Source organism: Manduca sexta, chromosome 10 (assembly GCF_014839805.1).
Source record: "Manduca sexta isolate Smith_Timp_Sample1 chromosome 10, JHU_Msex_v1.0, whole genome shotgun sequence".
NCBI classification, from domain to species: Eukaryota; Metazoa; Arthropoda; class Insecta; order Lepidoptera; family Sphingidae; genus Manduca; species Manduca sexta.
The window spans coordinates 11,562,680-11,579,579 of record NC_051124.1 but is presented as its reverse complement, the minus strand read 5'-3'; the positions used below and the strand labels follow the sequence as shown (position 1 = coordinate 11,579,579).

The following is a 16,900-nucleotide window of genomic DNA, read 5'->3' as shown; positions in this document are numbered from 1 at the left end:
TTATATTTAAAAAAATGCCAATTCGTAATAGGATACTCATATATCGTAATTTTTAAATCTCAAATAGATTTATAAGATAACCCACTTTACCAATCATCTTTCAGGTGTTAAGAAATAGGTTTGAAATCATTATTGTTGATAATCGAACGATTCCAGATTTCTCACAAAGATTATAGAAGCATAGATGATAGTAGATAAACCACAAATTCTTTTCAGTGTTTTGATTCATACTCATTTAAACCTTTTTATGTTGCGTTACAGGTGTATTTCTAAAGATTGTTCTGCAATATCTCTATTGTTTGTTCAAAAGGTTTATTGTTTACTCTTATCCCCAGCGATCAGAACGTCATTTCCAAGGGCAGTTCATAAATAAAGATTGGATTCTCTAACTTACTATTTCAAGAAACAGTAGATACTGCGTTTATAATTTAAGCAATAGACCTTGCACGCTAGAAATGCCATATTGTTCATTAATTTAAATCTATCTGTAAGACCTCACATGAATCCTCCACTAAATCATTGAATTTGATAATTGTATCAGAAATGTATTCTATAACAACCCAACACAGAACCGCTTGGCGCAAACATATTGGAAAAGCCACATAAAGTGAGAATGAGCAAAAAAGATATTCTATGTCTTACCAGAACTCTCTTCTCCCGAGGAGTTGTGATGGGTGACACTGGCAGTAGGCCGCTGCATGGGGTTCACGTACAGTCCGTCAGCAGGCCCCGACCTTGCCGAGCTGATGGAGCCGGCCGTGGAGGGCAGGGAGCCTCGACGCTCCTGGACCGAGGGTCGACGCTCCCTCTCCGGCGCGTGAAGGTAGAACGGGGAGCGGGTGCTGTTGGCGTTGATGCAGTTGGGGAGGGCGCACTGTAACATAGAGAACGTGGATTAGAAGTAATCTTAGTTAAGACGTTAGATTGCCTCGATAGTATAATTATGCTATTCCCTAAAGACTTGCGTTCGACCCCTGTCAGTGGATATTTGGTATTTCTGTACGGTAGATAAATATCGCGGCTAAATTGTATATTTCATCACTTACAACTGCCTTGCCAGAATTTAAACCCTCGCCAATTGCTAAACAGAATGCCTGGTGTACTATTTTTTTATTATTTTCCTGACCTGGTTATAATGACTGAGAGTTAATAGTACTTACTCGTGCGTCTCCGGGAGTACATGCGCAGGAGTGTATAGCTTTATATGACGACAGCTGCTTGCTGTCGGCACCAGCGGCCCCAGCAGCCACCAGCACGTTTAAACACTGTGGACAATACAATAATTATTTTATCGTAAGTGTATCGCGTTCCGGGATTAGCCTGTGTATATCCGGATTCAAACAGGCCTGCATAATTGTGTTCACTGGCGATAGATAATCATCTCTCGTCAGTCGACACTCTATCAGATAGAGTCCAAAAAGTCTATCTAGACCCTACTCCACTTACTATAAGGTGCAGTGAAGACACTTTTCCAAACCTGTATATAATCCTTTGTAATAGAAATTTCAGTTTAGGGCCGTTTTGGTTTCCAATGACGTTCAAATGCACTCCCTCATGTTGCAATTTCTAGACGGTTAGGCATAAGCCAACCTTCAACCTTCGGTATACCTATTGCGGAATCTAAATACACAATAATGAGTCTACTATCACAACGATCAATGGCGTGTTTGTATATAATATTTGGAGCGATATGGTTCATAAAATTATCTCTATCTAGTTTATTCAACGAAACAATAAACTATAAATATCATTAATCTAATTACAACCTTCTTAATAAATTATAAATATGCGGAACTCTCAACGTGATCTGTTTTGATTCACGCCCTCTATTGTTCCATAGCAATGACCTAAACGTATCGAATAGACAAAGGCGGGATATAGTCTGGTTCATTGTTTTCAGAGCGGACAAAATCGTCCGTTAAAGGTCAATTATCTAACATGACCTCAGCGCATCGGGGCATGGCAGCTGAGAGGCGGAAGGTCGCCAGTACGATTCCGTAAAGACGTGCGAATTAGGAAACGAATTCCCGAATATCCTTTTCAAAATCTTACTAAAAATACGTATATATAGCTGTTGTTCGTAGCTCCGCCCGCGTGACTTTTTTTTTGGGATAAATATCTTCCCGGTATAAAAGTAATCTATATCGCCAAGCAATAATGTGGCTTACTATATGTGAAAAAAAAACAATATCGTTTTTAGTAGTTCCTGAGATTAGTTCGTTGAAACAAGCTCTTCAGCATTATATATTAGTATAGATAATATAAGATTAAACTGATATTATACTGACGTCTAGATTTTTAAATCTAAAATAACGCCCCTGTAAATTATCCACCAGCGTTTTTTCACCCAAATTGATCAGATATACTTTGCTTTTGCTAGTTACCTTTCTTTTAAAAGTGAGAGCATATCTAATACAAATCCAACATAAAAAACTAATCTAAATACGGAACTAATTTATCGTAGATTTTTTACTAACGGCTAGACGGTCGTCACCCATCTTAAATATATTGATTTTATGCTAAACATTATTACACATAATGCATGCGACATATAGGTACGATCGTAATTTAAATGTAATAAAATACAGTAATCCTTATTTACAACGACTGAGTCCACTTTGCAAATATTTTTTTATACAATAGTTTATTTAGAGTAGCCGTGAGAAAGTGAGCGCTTCACGATGCCATTATTACAAAATTACAGAAAAAAGGTAAAGACTTGCTTGACATGGTTACACATTTTTACATTGATAATATAAATTTTTTCTCCCTTATTCATATTTTTTTTTTTTGTGATAACAAATCTCTGTGCTGACGTTTTGGCAGCCTTCGTAGTGCGTAGACATAGGGCCGTTATGATTGGCTAATATTGAGATACAACTTGAATCTAGTTGGCTGTCATATAAACAAAGCTGAACAAACAGCAAGCCGCCAGATAAACAAAGTTGAGAAACATACTTGTTATCACAGCAATGCTCCGTCCTAAGATAAAAAACGTCTATGAATAAAGGGGATAATATACATCGTGTTGAAATAGCAAGTATGATGAAAGCGGCGACTGAATAGGGTAGTTTATTTATTAATTAAAGATACACTATGAACAGTTCCACATAATATTTTAAGATTGCAAACTATTATTGTAAATGAATTCATCATTATTCTGGTGGTAGGATATATTTTATATCCGCCCGGATAGCAACCGTACACAAGGTGTTAAAACCCGCTATAAGGGCCCGTGTAAATGTCGTGTTCCAGGATCATCTTGCGTATATCTGGTTCCAAAAAGCCGGCATAATTGTGTCAACTGCCCAGGGCCCTTATTCTGTATGATAGTGTAAACGCGTAACGCGGCCATGTCATGTTATCTTCGAGAAATGTGCATGGAATGGTATTCTGTAAGCCAAATTTCTATAGTCCTAAACATGATACGTTGTGTTAAGTGCTTGTTACGCACTGTCAAAATAACGTGCGGGATAGAGAATAAGGCCCCAGGAGAAGTCATCCCGCGGCAGTCGACATTCTATTGGACCCCACTCCACTTACCATCAGGTGCAGAGAGCTCAATTTGCTGTGCACGTACAAAAAATCTTGGTTTATTATCAATGACACTAGCAATGTGGTAATACACACACACATCATCACGCATTTATCCCCGAAGGGGTATGCAGAGGTGCAACCAAGGCACCCACTTTTCGCCGAGTGTGTTCCGTCCCAGGATGTGATAGGGGGCGAGCCTATCGCCGTATCGGGCACAAATTCCAGACTCCGGGCTAATATTGAGCAGAAAAACCCAAATATCACTTTGCCCGACCCGGGATTCGAACCCAGGACCTCAGAGCGCTGCCGTACCGCGCATGCAGTACAACTACGCCACCGAGGCAGTCATGTAATGATTTAGTAATGTGGTAATAAATTATTACAAAACAATGTTCAAGATCGAATAACTTCCTGATCTTCCTGAAATATGTTCCATGGATGGCTTCCCATGCATGTCAGATTTATGTTGGCAAATTTAAATTAACAACTAGTATAACTCAAATAAGCAACAGACCAGACCATAAAAGATATGTATATCAATTACCAGGCATACACACACGGGCCTTTCAGCACTGAAGGGGTAGGCAGGGAACGCAACTAACAGCCCCGGATCTAAGAGGGGGCTAGCCGGAGCGCGTGCCCCGGGCGGTGAATTCAGAGGACGGCAAATTCAAACTTGGCAGACGAATACATAACTCATCATTAACGCAACTTTGACTACTGAGACGTACAGTTCATTCAATACTAAAAATATTTCCCGCTAGGCGCGAAATAATGATGATGATGACAAAATTAAAAATATAGGTGGGTGGGGGCGGCATTTTTCAAATTTTTCTCCGCCTCGAAAAAATTCAAGATCCGGGGCTGGCAACTAGTATATTCATCTTTCACCATATGAATTCCATCTCATTACGGAGCGAGCATATCGAGCACAAAATCCACACCCTGGATTGCTGAGAATTCATCATCTAGCTTACCCGGAATTCAAACCCGAGGCCTCAAAGCGATAGTCGTACCACGCACGTCATACTTATACGCCGAGGCAGTAATTTACGCCTTCGAACAAGCGTTGTGTGACCGCGCGAAAACCAATGAACTTTCCAACACACCATTGTCTCATTAATTAAATGACCATACACCAGTAGAAAGTCCACAGTCAATTATTCAGCTCGGCAATCTGTTTCAATGATATATTGTGTGTTTTTCCTGTTTTCTTTAAACGCCTTGCCTATGATTTTTATTGTGGTTATAGGTGAAAGGAATACACCAATAATACAACTGTATTTTCTTTTAACGAATTACCTAAGGCTTCACACACACGTCAACTGGTGACGAAAATTGTGTTATTATAAAAACATTTCAGCAAATCGCTGATTCATTACTACTAGGTCCACTGTTAATATTTATTTATGTTGGAAAGTAATTTAAAAATTTTGTATTGGTAAAAATTATAAAAGTAAAATTCATAGTTCCCTCCTCATTTAACTCTGGGATTATTTGATTTCTTTATGAAAGCAATATAAAATCGTCATAAATAAATCAATGTGGGCAAAAATGTAACACAGCACTCGTAATACTGAGCTAGTCAAAAAAAAGGAATAAGTAATAAACATTTGTTTATAAGTCAAAATCATTGACACTTTCACGAAAGACGAGGGAAATAAGAACATAAGTGATACAAACTTGCATTCATTAACAATTACCACTTTTACTTCAAACTACAACGTACAGGGCATTATATAGCGACGTTGGGTACTTTCTTTTCCTTTTCATAAGCATTGAGACAGAAATTGCATTTAATCATAACTTTATTCGTAGATATTGAGTTATTTAGATTTTAAAAGAGAATACATTGGGTATTGTAGAGTTATAACTTGTTTTTTTTGCCTTAGTAGGCAAAAGAGCGAGCGGTATAACCTGATGGTAAGCAGCCTTTGCCTCCCATGAACTAAAGCAATGCCAAAGGCCCAGCTAATCAGTTTCCTGCCAGAAGCTACCACTACTTTGCAAAAGAAAATAAAAGTATAGAGCATAGGAAATACATAAACATCGACACTAACATTTGCTTAGAGAATATGCCAAATTGAAAGAATGTAGTTATATAAATCAACCAATTGATTATTTTGTTATCTGTACTAATATATAAAGCTGAAGAGTTTGTCTGTTTGAACCACTTAACTAATTTTGTTTTATTTCACTAATAGGCAGCTACATTAGTTCTGAGTGCTGTAGGCTACTTTTTATACCGGATAAATATTTATACTGCAAGCAAAAGCTAGTATAAAATGAATATGGTACATAACCTTCGTCTATTAATTCTGCAATCGATGTGATGTTTTATTTATGTATCATGTATTATTAAAGGCAGATTTTTTTCAAATAATCATACCAGCCCTGTATACTTAGCCATCGCAAGAGACTATTCTATCAACTACTGAAATTTTACGTAGATCAGCTCGCCAGTATAATATAATAATAAAGAGCAATGTTGTACCTCTAAATGATGATTCTCAGCTGCGTCATTGATGGGACTTTTCCCGTGTCTGTCCAGGTGAAGTCTGGCCCCGTGCCTCAGCAGCCAGCGGACTGTGCTCAGGTGTCCCCTAGACGCCGCGAAGTGCAGGGGAGTGGCGCCATCACCATCCCGCACGTTTGGGTCCACGCCGCGCTCTACTATCTAGAAATATAGATGGTTACAAATTAATAAATTAATACATATATTTATTTATATTTGGCTGCCTCGGTGACATAGTTTTATTACAGTAGGTCTGTAGTTCTGAGGGCTCGAGTTCAATCTCCGGGTCGGGCAAAGTGATGTTTAGTTTTTCTACTAAGTACCCGGAAGGTGGTATTTTTTCCCTATCACCTCATAGAAAGTAAGTGGAGTGGGGTCCAACAGAATGTCGACGAGAGGAGATTACTCCTCGGCAGTCGACACAATTATACCGGCCTGTTAAAACCGGAGATACACAGGCTGATCTTGGAACGCGACACAGTTACGTGGGAAACTACGGCGAATTTAAACACTGACAAATTCAATACGCTCCTGAATGTTGAAGTCAACAATAAAGAAATGCCAATCAATATTCCACTCAATTATAATACCACTACAGCCGATTGAATTATAACACTTAAAGCTTATGTAATAGGCAAAAAGGTGTCAATATACACCGAACAATTTTCAAATGCATTTTGCGGACCACTTGTTTTAAAACGCGCATTAAGATGCCGTTCGACCGCAAGCACTCCGGTTGTAACCAATTTCGACACGGTCTTGAGAAAAAAATTGGCGAGACGCTAAACAAGTTTTAAAATGATACGCTAGTCGTGCAAAAAGCGTTTAGTATTTGTTTTGATAAACAAAATAAAAACAAAAATATTAATCTCCTCGTTTTAAAAGAAAACGAGCAGATTAATATTTCTTTAAACTTTAGTTGTAACCAAATTACACTATAAATAAATTTTAAATAAATGTTTCTCCCATAATATTTTCACACCTATCTATTGTCGGATAAAACATAGAATTAACTAACACACGCACACACACAAACCTTTAATCCCCTAAGGGGTAGGCAGAAGCGCAACGGGTGCACCCTCTTTCCCATGATGTGATAGGAAACGAGCCAGAACAATTCACTTAACAAGCATTAACCACTATTCCATCTTAAATACCACCTTTCGAAAGTGAATACGATAAACGATTCATTACCATTCCATTGCGTCAATCGACATTTTAGTTATAGAAGTAATTCTACTAAAACCACTCGAAACCACTACTTAATATAATGAAATAAAGATGGAGGTTTCACCACGTACGTTATGTGTTCAACTTTTCTACGACTCATAAACAAAACTGTTTTCTAAGAACGACCGGTTTTAGTCAATTTATTTATACAAACTTTTTACCGTTTCTAATAATATCTACTATAAATAGATTTCCGGTTTTACTAAAAATGTTATGTTGGAATTATATCTCATTAGTCAGCATCACAATTATATCAGGTTTACTCTCTGAGGAACTTGAATCATCATATATTGGGTATTTATTTCAGCTCAAGCGTTCTATGAAGGAGCAAATTATTGCCCATACGCTTCGCCTAACTCATACACATCGCATCAGTAGGAGTAAAATATATCTTGATACAAGACAAAGATTCCAGTCTCACCTACAGTTATTTAGATCAAAATAGACCAAATTGCTACCAAACCCGAGAGTCCATGCCCTAATCACATACTGCTCAAACCGCTCCAACAAATAATAAATCCCATGATGGAAAGTCTGCAATACTTGAACTCGTACAAATCTCGTTCAAATCATAAAAAATCTCAAAAGATAGCAATTACAGCGAGAACGGTACGGGCTAATAAAATCGGAGCCGATGCGTGATCGGCGGATATTTCCTGGCGACCAGGTCGTTGCACTGCCGGTTTTCTCTTACTATACACGTTACAGAACCAGTTAATTGTTAAAACTTACGGGTTTTGACGGCCTTGAAGCTGTTCGGGGATCTGTTCTAGTTAACGGAGTTTTGGTGGTTGTTTACATTGTCTAGTCTTCGTACTGGTGTTTTATTTAAATTCTGCAGACTAAACATTTTTATTGTTTAATGTTTTTTTTATGGGTCTAATTTTACCTCGACCAAAGTAGATGGACGAACTGAATTCATTTCTAAATGACTGGTTCACTACAGCGCAGGATCGCGATTCATGGAAAAATCTTAAGGAGGCCTTTGCCCAACATTGAAACACTAAAGGTAATCACAATAAAATATAATACATTTTTACCGTGTTCTATTTTAAGATGTCCCTAGCCAATGTCAACAACCTGGTTAGGCTTTGCATTATCATGTGTCTAAAAACTATCAAGAATTATCTAGATTTAAAAGAAGATTAAACGGAATCACATGGAACATTCAGACATTCAATTAGATACTATATGAGCAGTAAATAACATATCAATTTCAAATGTCAAAATTGACGAACGTATCGTCTATGCAGTTGATATAAAACAATTAAAATTGCAATACAGCTGGTATTACTGTTGAAACTGTTTAATTGTTACCACCAACGATGTAATATATTTTATTATTTTAGAACGCAATACTTAATGATTTATTACGGAACTTATCAACTTCAGAGAGTTATTCGAAGGTCTATTCTTATACTTAAGAATTAAACTATTTGGCAAATAAAACTTTTAATATCTTAGGTATTAAAATAGATCGCCTAACAATAGGAAATAACTTTAAAATACTTATGTTTTTTGTTTGGCGAGAGGTACTAAAAAGTTACAAGTCATTGTAGTAAGAATTTGAAGAAAGGTTCGCCTTCCGCGTGCTTTATCATACCGAGTAAAATTATTCTCATTTCAATATAGTTGTATCTACGTGTAATAATGGTAAAACTAACAATGGAAGAGATGATTACTTTCTTGTTATTGATGTTTATGTAACGCTTAACGTATTAAACGATGTAAGGCGTTTTGATAATATAGTTTTTATGTCTTCTATCATTAATATAAATACCGTAAATGTATGCGGTACTGTCTACCTCTTCGCACATAGGCGTCAAAATTACTAATTTAACACCTTTAAAAGACAGCACATAATCTATACTAATAAAGTTGAAGAGTTTGTTTGTTTGAACGCGGTAATCTCATAAACTACTAGTTAGAATAGAAAATTTTTTTTGATGTTGGATAGCCCATTTATCGAGGAATATGAGCTATGTAAAATCATCGCTAATCTCGAGAACTACTGGTTCGAATTGAAAAATTCTTTTACTATTGAATAGCCTTTTTATCAAGGAAGGCTATAGGGTATATAACATTTATAAATCCATCACTCACCATCCATTTAACGCAGTCCAGGCATCCAGTCTGCGCGGCGGCGTGTATGGGTAGCATGCCATCCCTAGCGCGTGCGTCGAGCCTCCCACCAGCCTCGAGCACCAGGTACTTGAGGACCGCCAGGTGTCCCTCCTGCGCCGCCAGGTACACCGGCGTCACATCATTGTCCATCGCTGTGTTGGCACTGCGGATGAGAGTTTGAATATATTACTTGGAAAATATATCTAATTAAACCTAACCGAAGGTCTATAATATCTATGACAGCTATTTACATAGTCGCAAATTTAGGCTATGGAATCAGTGAGGGTTTGATTCGAAATTCATTCATTAATATTTCCATAGCCTAAAATATACAGTAATATACTATGAGAAGCGAAAGAACTATACAATATTTAACTGTAGATCAAGCCCGAGTAATAAAGTGAATAGTTTCAAAACTTCTGACACATTATTAATGTCACTCTATAACGTTCATAATAAGTTTTTCATACTGGTTACTGTTATAAGTTATTTTAATTTTAAAATAACATCAGATTTTTCATGCATGTGCTCTAATCAAGTTAATATCTTATATATTTATTCCCTGATTACCCAAAAAAAGGTTGCCAATTCAGGACTAAAATTGGAAAAATCCCGGACACATCCGAGTCGGACTCACGCACCGACAAACTATACTTTTCATACAAATTAGCTTATATTGTTATTAAAGTATATATTTACGTTTTTTAGATATTTTCCTTTGTATATGCTGTAAGATATTGTTTCTTGCCAAATAACAAGATTCTAGGTCAACGGGAAGAACTGTATAGGTTTTGTTTCCCCTGTAAACTCGCAAAATATACGAAAATATGCGACATAAACGGTCATATCTTATGATTACGTTGACTTACAAGTTTGATTTTTTCACAGCTGATAAAGACTATAGAACCGTGTATTTGATATAAATTTCAACTTGATACCTCTACGCGTTCCTAAGAAAAAGCATCTTGACAGTCAACCAGATGGACAACAGACAACAAATGTTGCTATACCAATTCCTTTTGAAGTACGAAATTTTTAAATAATTATTTAAATAACCAAAGTCTCTACACACACAAACGTTTAATATTTGATACAACTGAGCCCTATTCTATCATTCTATTGTTAACAATATGGCTGACTGTAAAGCATTACCTTTACAACTTAGAAAATTATTCTATTGTTTTGTATTACGTAAATAATATTGTGTAGAGGTAAATGAAACAATTATCTTTACTCTTACATAAGTCACAATACGTAAGTACACTTTTTTTAACATGACTTACTTTTGTTAGCCTCTTAAGGATCGGCTTTTACAAATACACCGGACGATCGGGAAAGGCTTTATTAGTTAATTCATTATCATATTTTTTTTGTAATTAAAGATAATTTTAACCTTTATTATACGAAGGGATGAAGTCATAATAAATATAAAAAGCGATTTCCCCATAATCCACTGCATTATAACTTTATTAACGCAATATAATACACTATACAAGGCATTTTGTAACGTAATGAAGACGCGCCTAAGTAACATTTAATGATCTGTTCGACATGTTACAAATGTAAATTCAAGGCTGCAATAATTTTGTTTTTTTTTTGGAACCAAGCAAAGATTGAAGTTCTTACATCTTAAACATAAAATATTGTAAGTAAAAAAATCTAAAAAATATCAGACAAATTATTTGCATTTAATTAATTAAAATATCTGCAGACAAGGCTAGATATTACGCTTATTCGTGTATTCATTACATAAATTATAAATATTTCCTTGAAATAAATACAGGAAATATATTTTTGTATAGTATCACATCGTACTAATATCAAATACTAAACGGAACTTTCAAAATTATCTCACGACACTATCTTAAAATATATTACATCTTCGATAATTTTTTATGAATAATTTACTTCGGTGCCGCACTAAATTCAAAAACGTCAGCACACACATCGCCAAACTGAAGTGAAAATGGGCGGGACACTTGGCTAGCTTGAACGACGGAAGGTGGACCTAGGTAACCACCGAATGGTCCCGAGAAATGGGCAAAGAGTAGATGCAGACCACCAGCCCGATAGGCAGATGACCTCGCGCGGTATGCCGGCAAGCATGCAAGTGACTAAGACTCGCACAATATAGAGAAGAGTGACGTGACAAAGAAGAGTCCTATACCCATCAGTGAGTATATACGTATAAGTGCCGATTAAATAGGTACAAAGAAGTAACTTGGTCTTATGTTACGACTATAGCGAGTTAATGGAAAGACATGTTATGCTTCTTTATAACTATGCACAGGTTTGTTTTCTAGTTTTCATGTTTATTTATGAAGGTTATAAAAAAATGTCTTTTATAATATTATGTAAAAATCTGTAACTTTCTTATTGCTTGAATTACGACCGTGAACCGGTATGACCACAGCTTTCGAAACATAGGCTTGGGTGCATTTAAATGTTGTCAATGCAAAGCCATAGAATATTTTGATGACCTTCCGAGCGGTTTTTATTTGAATACTAGCGGACCCGACAGACTTCGTCCTGTCAAAAAGATTTGTAATATGACAGTTTTTTGTTCCTATCTATTTTATTAGTCACAATGCGATATCACTTTTGTTGAGTTTCAGAACGCGACATTACATTATCATATTCTGTGCTCCAACGCACACTACTTTGATGTTAGGAACACACCTACATTGCTTAGACAACAGTGAACTTTTATACAATAGCAATAAAGCTCAAATTGACTCTACGTATTAGTTAGAAAACGTTTGTATGGGATAAAGAAAAGGACTGTTTTTAGGGTTTTTCCGGCAATTATTTGATATTTTCTCGCCGTAAAAACCATCCTTGAGCTTCAACGAATATTAAAAAAAAAATTGGCCAAATTGGTCCAGGCGTTCTTGAGTTATGCGCTTACCAACACATTTAGCGATTCATTTTTATATTATAGATAAACGCATTTTGTAAACTCCAAGGTGGATATTTTTAGATATTTTGATGAGGAATCATGGTATAATTAAAAAAAACTGTTAATATAATAAAATACTATTTTTTTTATATTTTCTGGTGTATGATATTTTATATCCACCCGGATAATGACCACCATGCACAAGGTGTTGAAACCCGCCATAGTGGCCCACGTAAGTGTATCGCGTTCCTGGATCTGCCTGTGTATACTTATCCGGTTCCAACAAGCCGGCATAATTGTGTCAACTGTCGAGGGGTAATCATCTATCGTCAGTCGACATTATATTGAATCCCAATCCACTTACCATCAGTTGCAGGGGAGTCACTTCCTTGTAGCCGTATAAAAAATAATAATAATGGTTTATCTTATTCGATTTGTCCACAGACCGTTCGCAGTGAACCATGGCATATAACACGTGTAAGGTGAGCTGTGATCTTTGACCTCTGATTTCGTATCTCATTTGATCTAATCTATTTTTTTTTTTAATATTTTATTCTGACCCGTATGCACATTATGACTTTAAAAACCGAAGCAGCCTTGGAATTTCTAAAAAAACTGTATTTGGCTAATGAATGACGTCATAATCCATAAAACGTCTTCAATTAAACACAGGCCTCCAACAAATATTTCTAAACCGACTTGTTGAAAGCGGTCAATTAACATACCACATAATATTCACATATTCAATAACGAATTGCTTAATTAACATTAAAAACATCTCCATTTACAACTGTCGCTAATTAATTAGCAGGAAGACAACTCGACCAACAAGGCTGGACAAAATCCATTTATAATCAATACATGACAATTATTTATAAAATTAGTCAATTTATTTGCATATTATGCAATGGGCAGTGTTGTAAGTAGCGTTTTAAACTATATGCTCTCCTATAAATAAATATTCGATATAAAAAAACACGTAAAACCACTTTCACTGCAGATTAATGAGCCTTTAAATATTTACGATTAAAAAAAATAATATTGTTTTTTTTATAATAAATTGTTATCTTGTGTCTGTGCTTTTTTTTCTTTTTTATACTTTTTTTGGTTGTGTTAATGTGTGTCTTGATAGTTTAAATGATTATTTATAGTGATTTTATAAGTTTATAAGAATGTTACCTACATTATACAATTATATTATGTTTTTATTATTGTAGCTATTCACGAAAAATAGTTTTACTTTAAATTTTTTTTAATAATTAAGGCCTGATAAAAATATTGTATGTTACTCTTCCTTCATACTGAAACTTAAATTTCAACACTTCTGCTTGATGGAATAATATACTCGTACATAGAAATAATGTTCTATTATGTTAAAATAAGTACTTTTTAGGAACTGAATTAAAATGCTATCCCTTAGTAATTTATTTATTTTATGCATAATAAGTTCGTACATACAATGTTTTAGCATTCCTTTATCTTTATTTTTCCTTTTGTCCGTAAGACTCAATTTAGTTTAACTCTATCTCTGGTAGCGCAACATACAGGCTATTCCTAGTTTGAGTATCCTATTCCTAGTTAGTTTGGAAATTCTAGTTTCATAGTTTCATATGAATATATTTTAAATAGAATCAAGTCTCCGCAAATCTGTTTTTTCAATAAATGATTCCAATTTTAAAATTTCATAAATTTATTTGTACATTATTTATGTACGAAACGTACTATACAGGGTCAGTTTACATTGCATTATTAATAGTAACCACATAATATTCGTCTTTACCTACGCTGGCATTGCCAAAAATCAACCATGAACAACAAATATTTTCCACAAAAATCCCGGTTTTAATAATCGTATTTTTAACCATTTTGTAGTTTAGTACGAATATGGTGTGTATAAGTGTATTTTTGACTCATAGTATAATGTTGCCGTTCTGACAAATTTTGTTCGAGTTGTAATCATTTTTACATAATTTAAGGCTACTTAGACCTTTTTTAAGTAGCCTAAGTCATTTTCAGGATCTCAAATGATCTCCAAATCAAACATCATCGTATTGCATTCGATAGTTTTCGAGTTTATCGTTTTCAGATAGACGCGACGGGGTACTTTGTTTTACCAATATAACCAATATAAGGTTGTTTTTACCAATATAAGGTTCAATTTTCACACGAAACTCTATAGAACTACAGTTCCGATTCTGAAGTTTATCTTAAATTAGCCTCGAGTACTTTGACTGTTTTATTTTGTGGCAATGAATTTTAAGATAAGCAAAATTACCAACAAAGGTATTTAATATATTGGTAACCTAATTATTTTAGTGTTACTCAATATTATGCATTCTATAAAATAATAACCGACGATAACGGAAACTCCAAGCTGGTAAAAATCGACTGTACCTTAGACAATATGATTTCGAATGCCAACGAATATCGATATCGATGCACCAACAATAGCACAACATTATCGATATATTACTGCACCATTACGGCAATAAGTCGATGCCGATCTCACGTTTCACTTTTATTTTCTCTTTTCACTGACGCCGTGACGTCACGAGGTCGACTGGTTCACGTTAGGTAACTGACTTTGAACGGCACAGGTTATACTAACCGGAATTCTGAACCGATTGTTGTTAAGTAGAACGGTTTTTGTTAGGTCAATGTTTAGGTATGTATTAGTCAAGTGGTATCTGAGTTTTGGCGATGTATTTTTTGTGAAAATTTAATAACCGAGCGACGATAGCTTAGTGATACAGATTGCCGAGACGAATGTCAGCAGGTTCATAACCTAAGGGCACGCACCTCTGAGTTTTCCAAACTTATGTGTGTATTTTTTGTGCATTATCGCTTGGTATAGAAGTGAAAAAAAAAAACCTGCGTAGTGGACTAAGGCCTAATCCCTCTCAGTAGTAAAAGCTTGTGCCCAGCAGTGGTACAGTATATAATACAGAGCTGATATTATTAACTACAGTATAATAGAGTGATATATCAATTATTCCGCCCAAATATCTCTAATATTGACAGGAGCACGTATTTAAGAATATCGAGTAAAAGCTCAATGAGTCTCTTGGCTACATTGTCTTCGAAACGATTATTTTTTATGTGATAAAAGCCCGTTCTTGGAATAAAAAACACTTAGCCTATCCCGTAACACTCCAGGAAAAATTATTTATCGATGAGAGAATGAGATACATACATAGATATCATCACGCCTTTTTCCCTTTTCAGATGTAGGCAAATTTTCTTTCTTTTCTTTTCAGGTGCAACATAGCCGCCTTTCGCCAGCTCCGTTACATTCCATGTAATAATGGGTGGAACTATTGCCACGTACCACGCATATATCCAGGATGTTACAGCACACAAAAATTAAATATTACTCTGCATGACCCGGGAATCGGACCCGAGACCTCAGTACCACTTTACAGACGCAATACAAAGTACCCTCTGTTATATCCAAACTTAAAAGTTTTAGGTGTTCATAATACCAGTATATATACAGGGTCATTTTGACATCGCGTTACTAAATGAAACCACATACTTATCTACTTGGAAATAACACTACAATAAGTTACTTGAGCCGTAGACGTAAAATAAAAGTGTAAGTTTCGAACAAAATAAATATTAATAAAAAAAATAATAATTTTATGCCACCTAAAGCAGCTACTACTACTCTAATAGAATTCGTTGTAGCGGCAACATCATACATTCAGTCAGAAATACACCCACGCACACGCCATATACGCATGAAACTACAAAATGATAAAAAAATCAGTAATTAAAACCAGGATTTTTCGTAAAAATATTAGCTATTAATTGATAATTTTTGGCACAATGTCAGTAAAGGTGAATACGAGTACCTATGTGGTTTCATTTAATAACGCAATATCAAAATGACCCCGTATAAGTTTGCGTGAAAAAAAAAATATCAAGAAAGTTTATCCAAACGCGTCTCTTGATTGGATCTTAAATCAAATTTAGCTAATATTAGACATTCTTCATAACTTAACAATATAGACAAACTCTATAAATATTGCAAATTTATTCACCTTTTGAACTATTGCATGCTAATAAGAAATTTCGTTTAACATCATTCTCAGACTTGGCGTTCCACTTAGACTATCAATAAAATTTGTGATAACAAATAACGAAATATATTCTACACTACTTGATTTTTTATACTTTTAGATGTAATAAAAATATGGAAGATCTTTTCGTGTTTACCGATCTAATTCAATTCAAAATTTTAATCTCGAATGTGTTGTCTAACTCCTTCATTACTATTTCGCAATTAGCTCGCTCCACAAAAGATGCAATCAATATTTACGCTTCCGTCTACCCCCGCTGATGTACATACAAACAAGTCAAACAAGTATATATATCCTATACGCTTATTTCTTTAAAAAAATATGTTCTACATATTTACGCAACACATTAAAACAGTCATACAAATCGATCCACACTAAACTAAATTCAGGTCTAGAATCAATTTCATGTAGATCAGACTAATCTTGCTTAACATTATGTAATTTAGTTATTTAAACCAATATTTTATAGATTGCGACAATCTGCTAGTCCCCACGAACTAGTAGACTGACAGG

The 16,900-nt window shown here is 35.2% G+C and overlaps 1 protein-coding gene across 5 annotated transcripts in view; it reads right to left on the bottom strand.

Annotated features, from left to right (window-relative positions):
* The window catches only part of LOC115448699 (espin), a 71,870-nt gene that overhangs the window by 29,330 nt on the left and 25,640 nt on the right, over window positions 1–16,900 (bottom strand). For all 5 annotated transcript variants that reach the window (XM_037437161.1, XM_030176214.2, XM_030176216.2 and 2 more), the window contains exons 2-5: window positions 9,386–9,569; window positions 6,032–6,214; window positions 1,161–1,265; window positions 643–874 (exon numbers count right to left, since the gene is read on the bottom strand). In XM_037437161.1, the coding sequence (XP_037293058.1) occupies window positions 643–874; window positions 1,161–1,265; window positions 6,032–6,214; window positions 9,386–9,569 (704 nt within the window). The remainder of the gene's footprint in view (window positions 1–642; window positions 875–1,160; window positions 1,266–6,031; window positions 6,215–9,385; window positions 9,570–16,900) is intronic.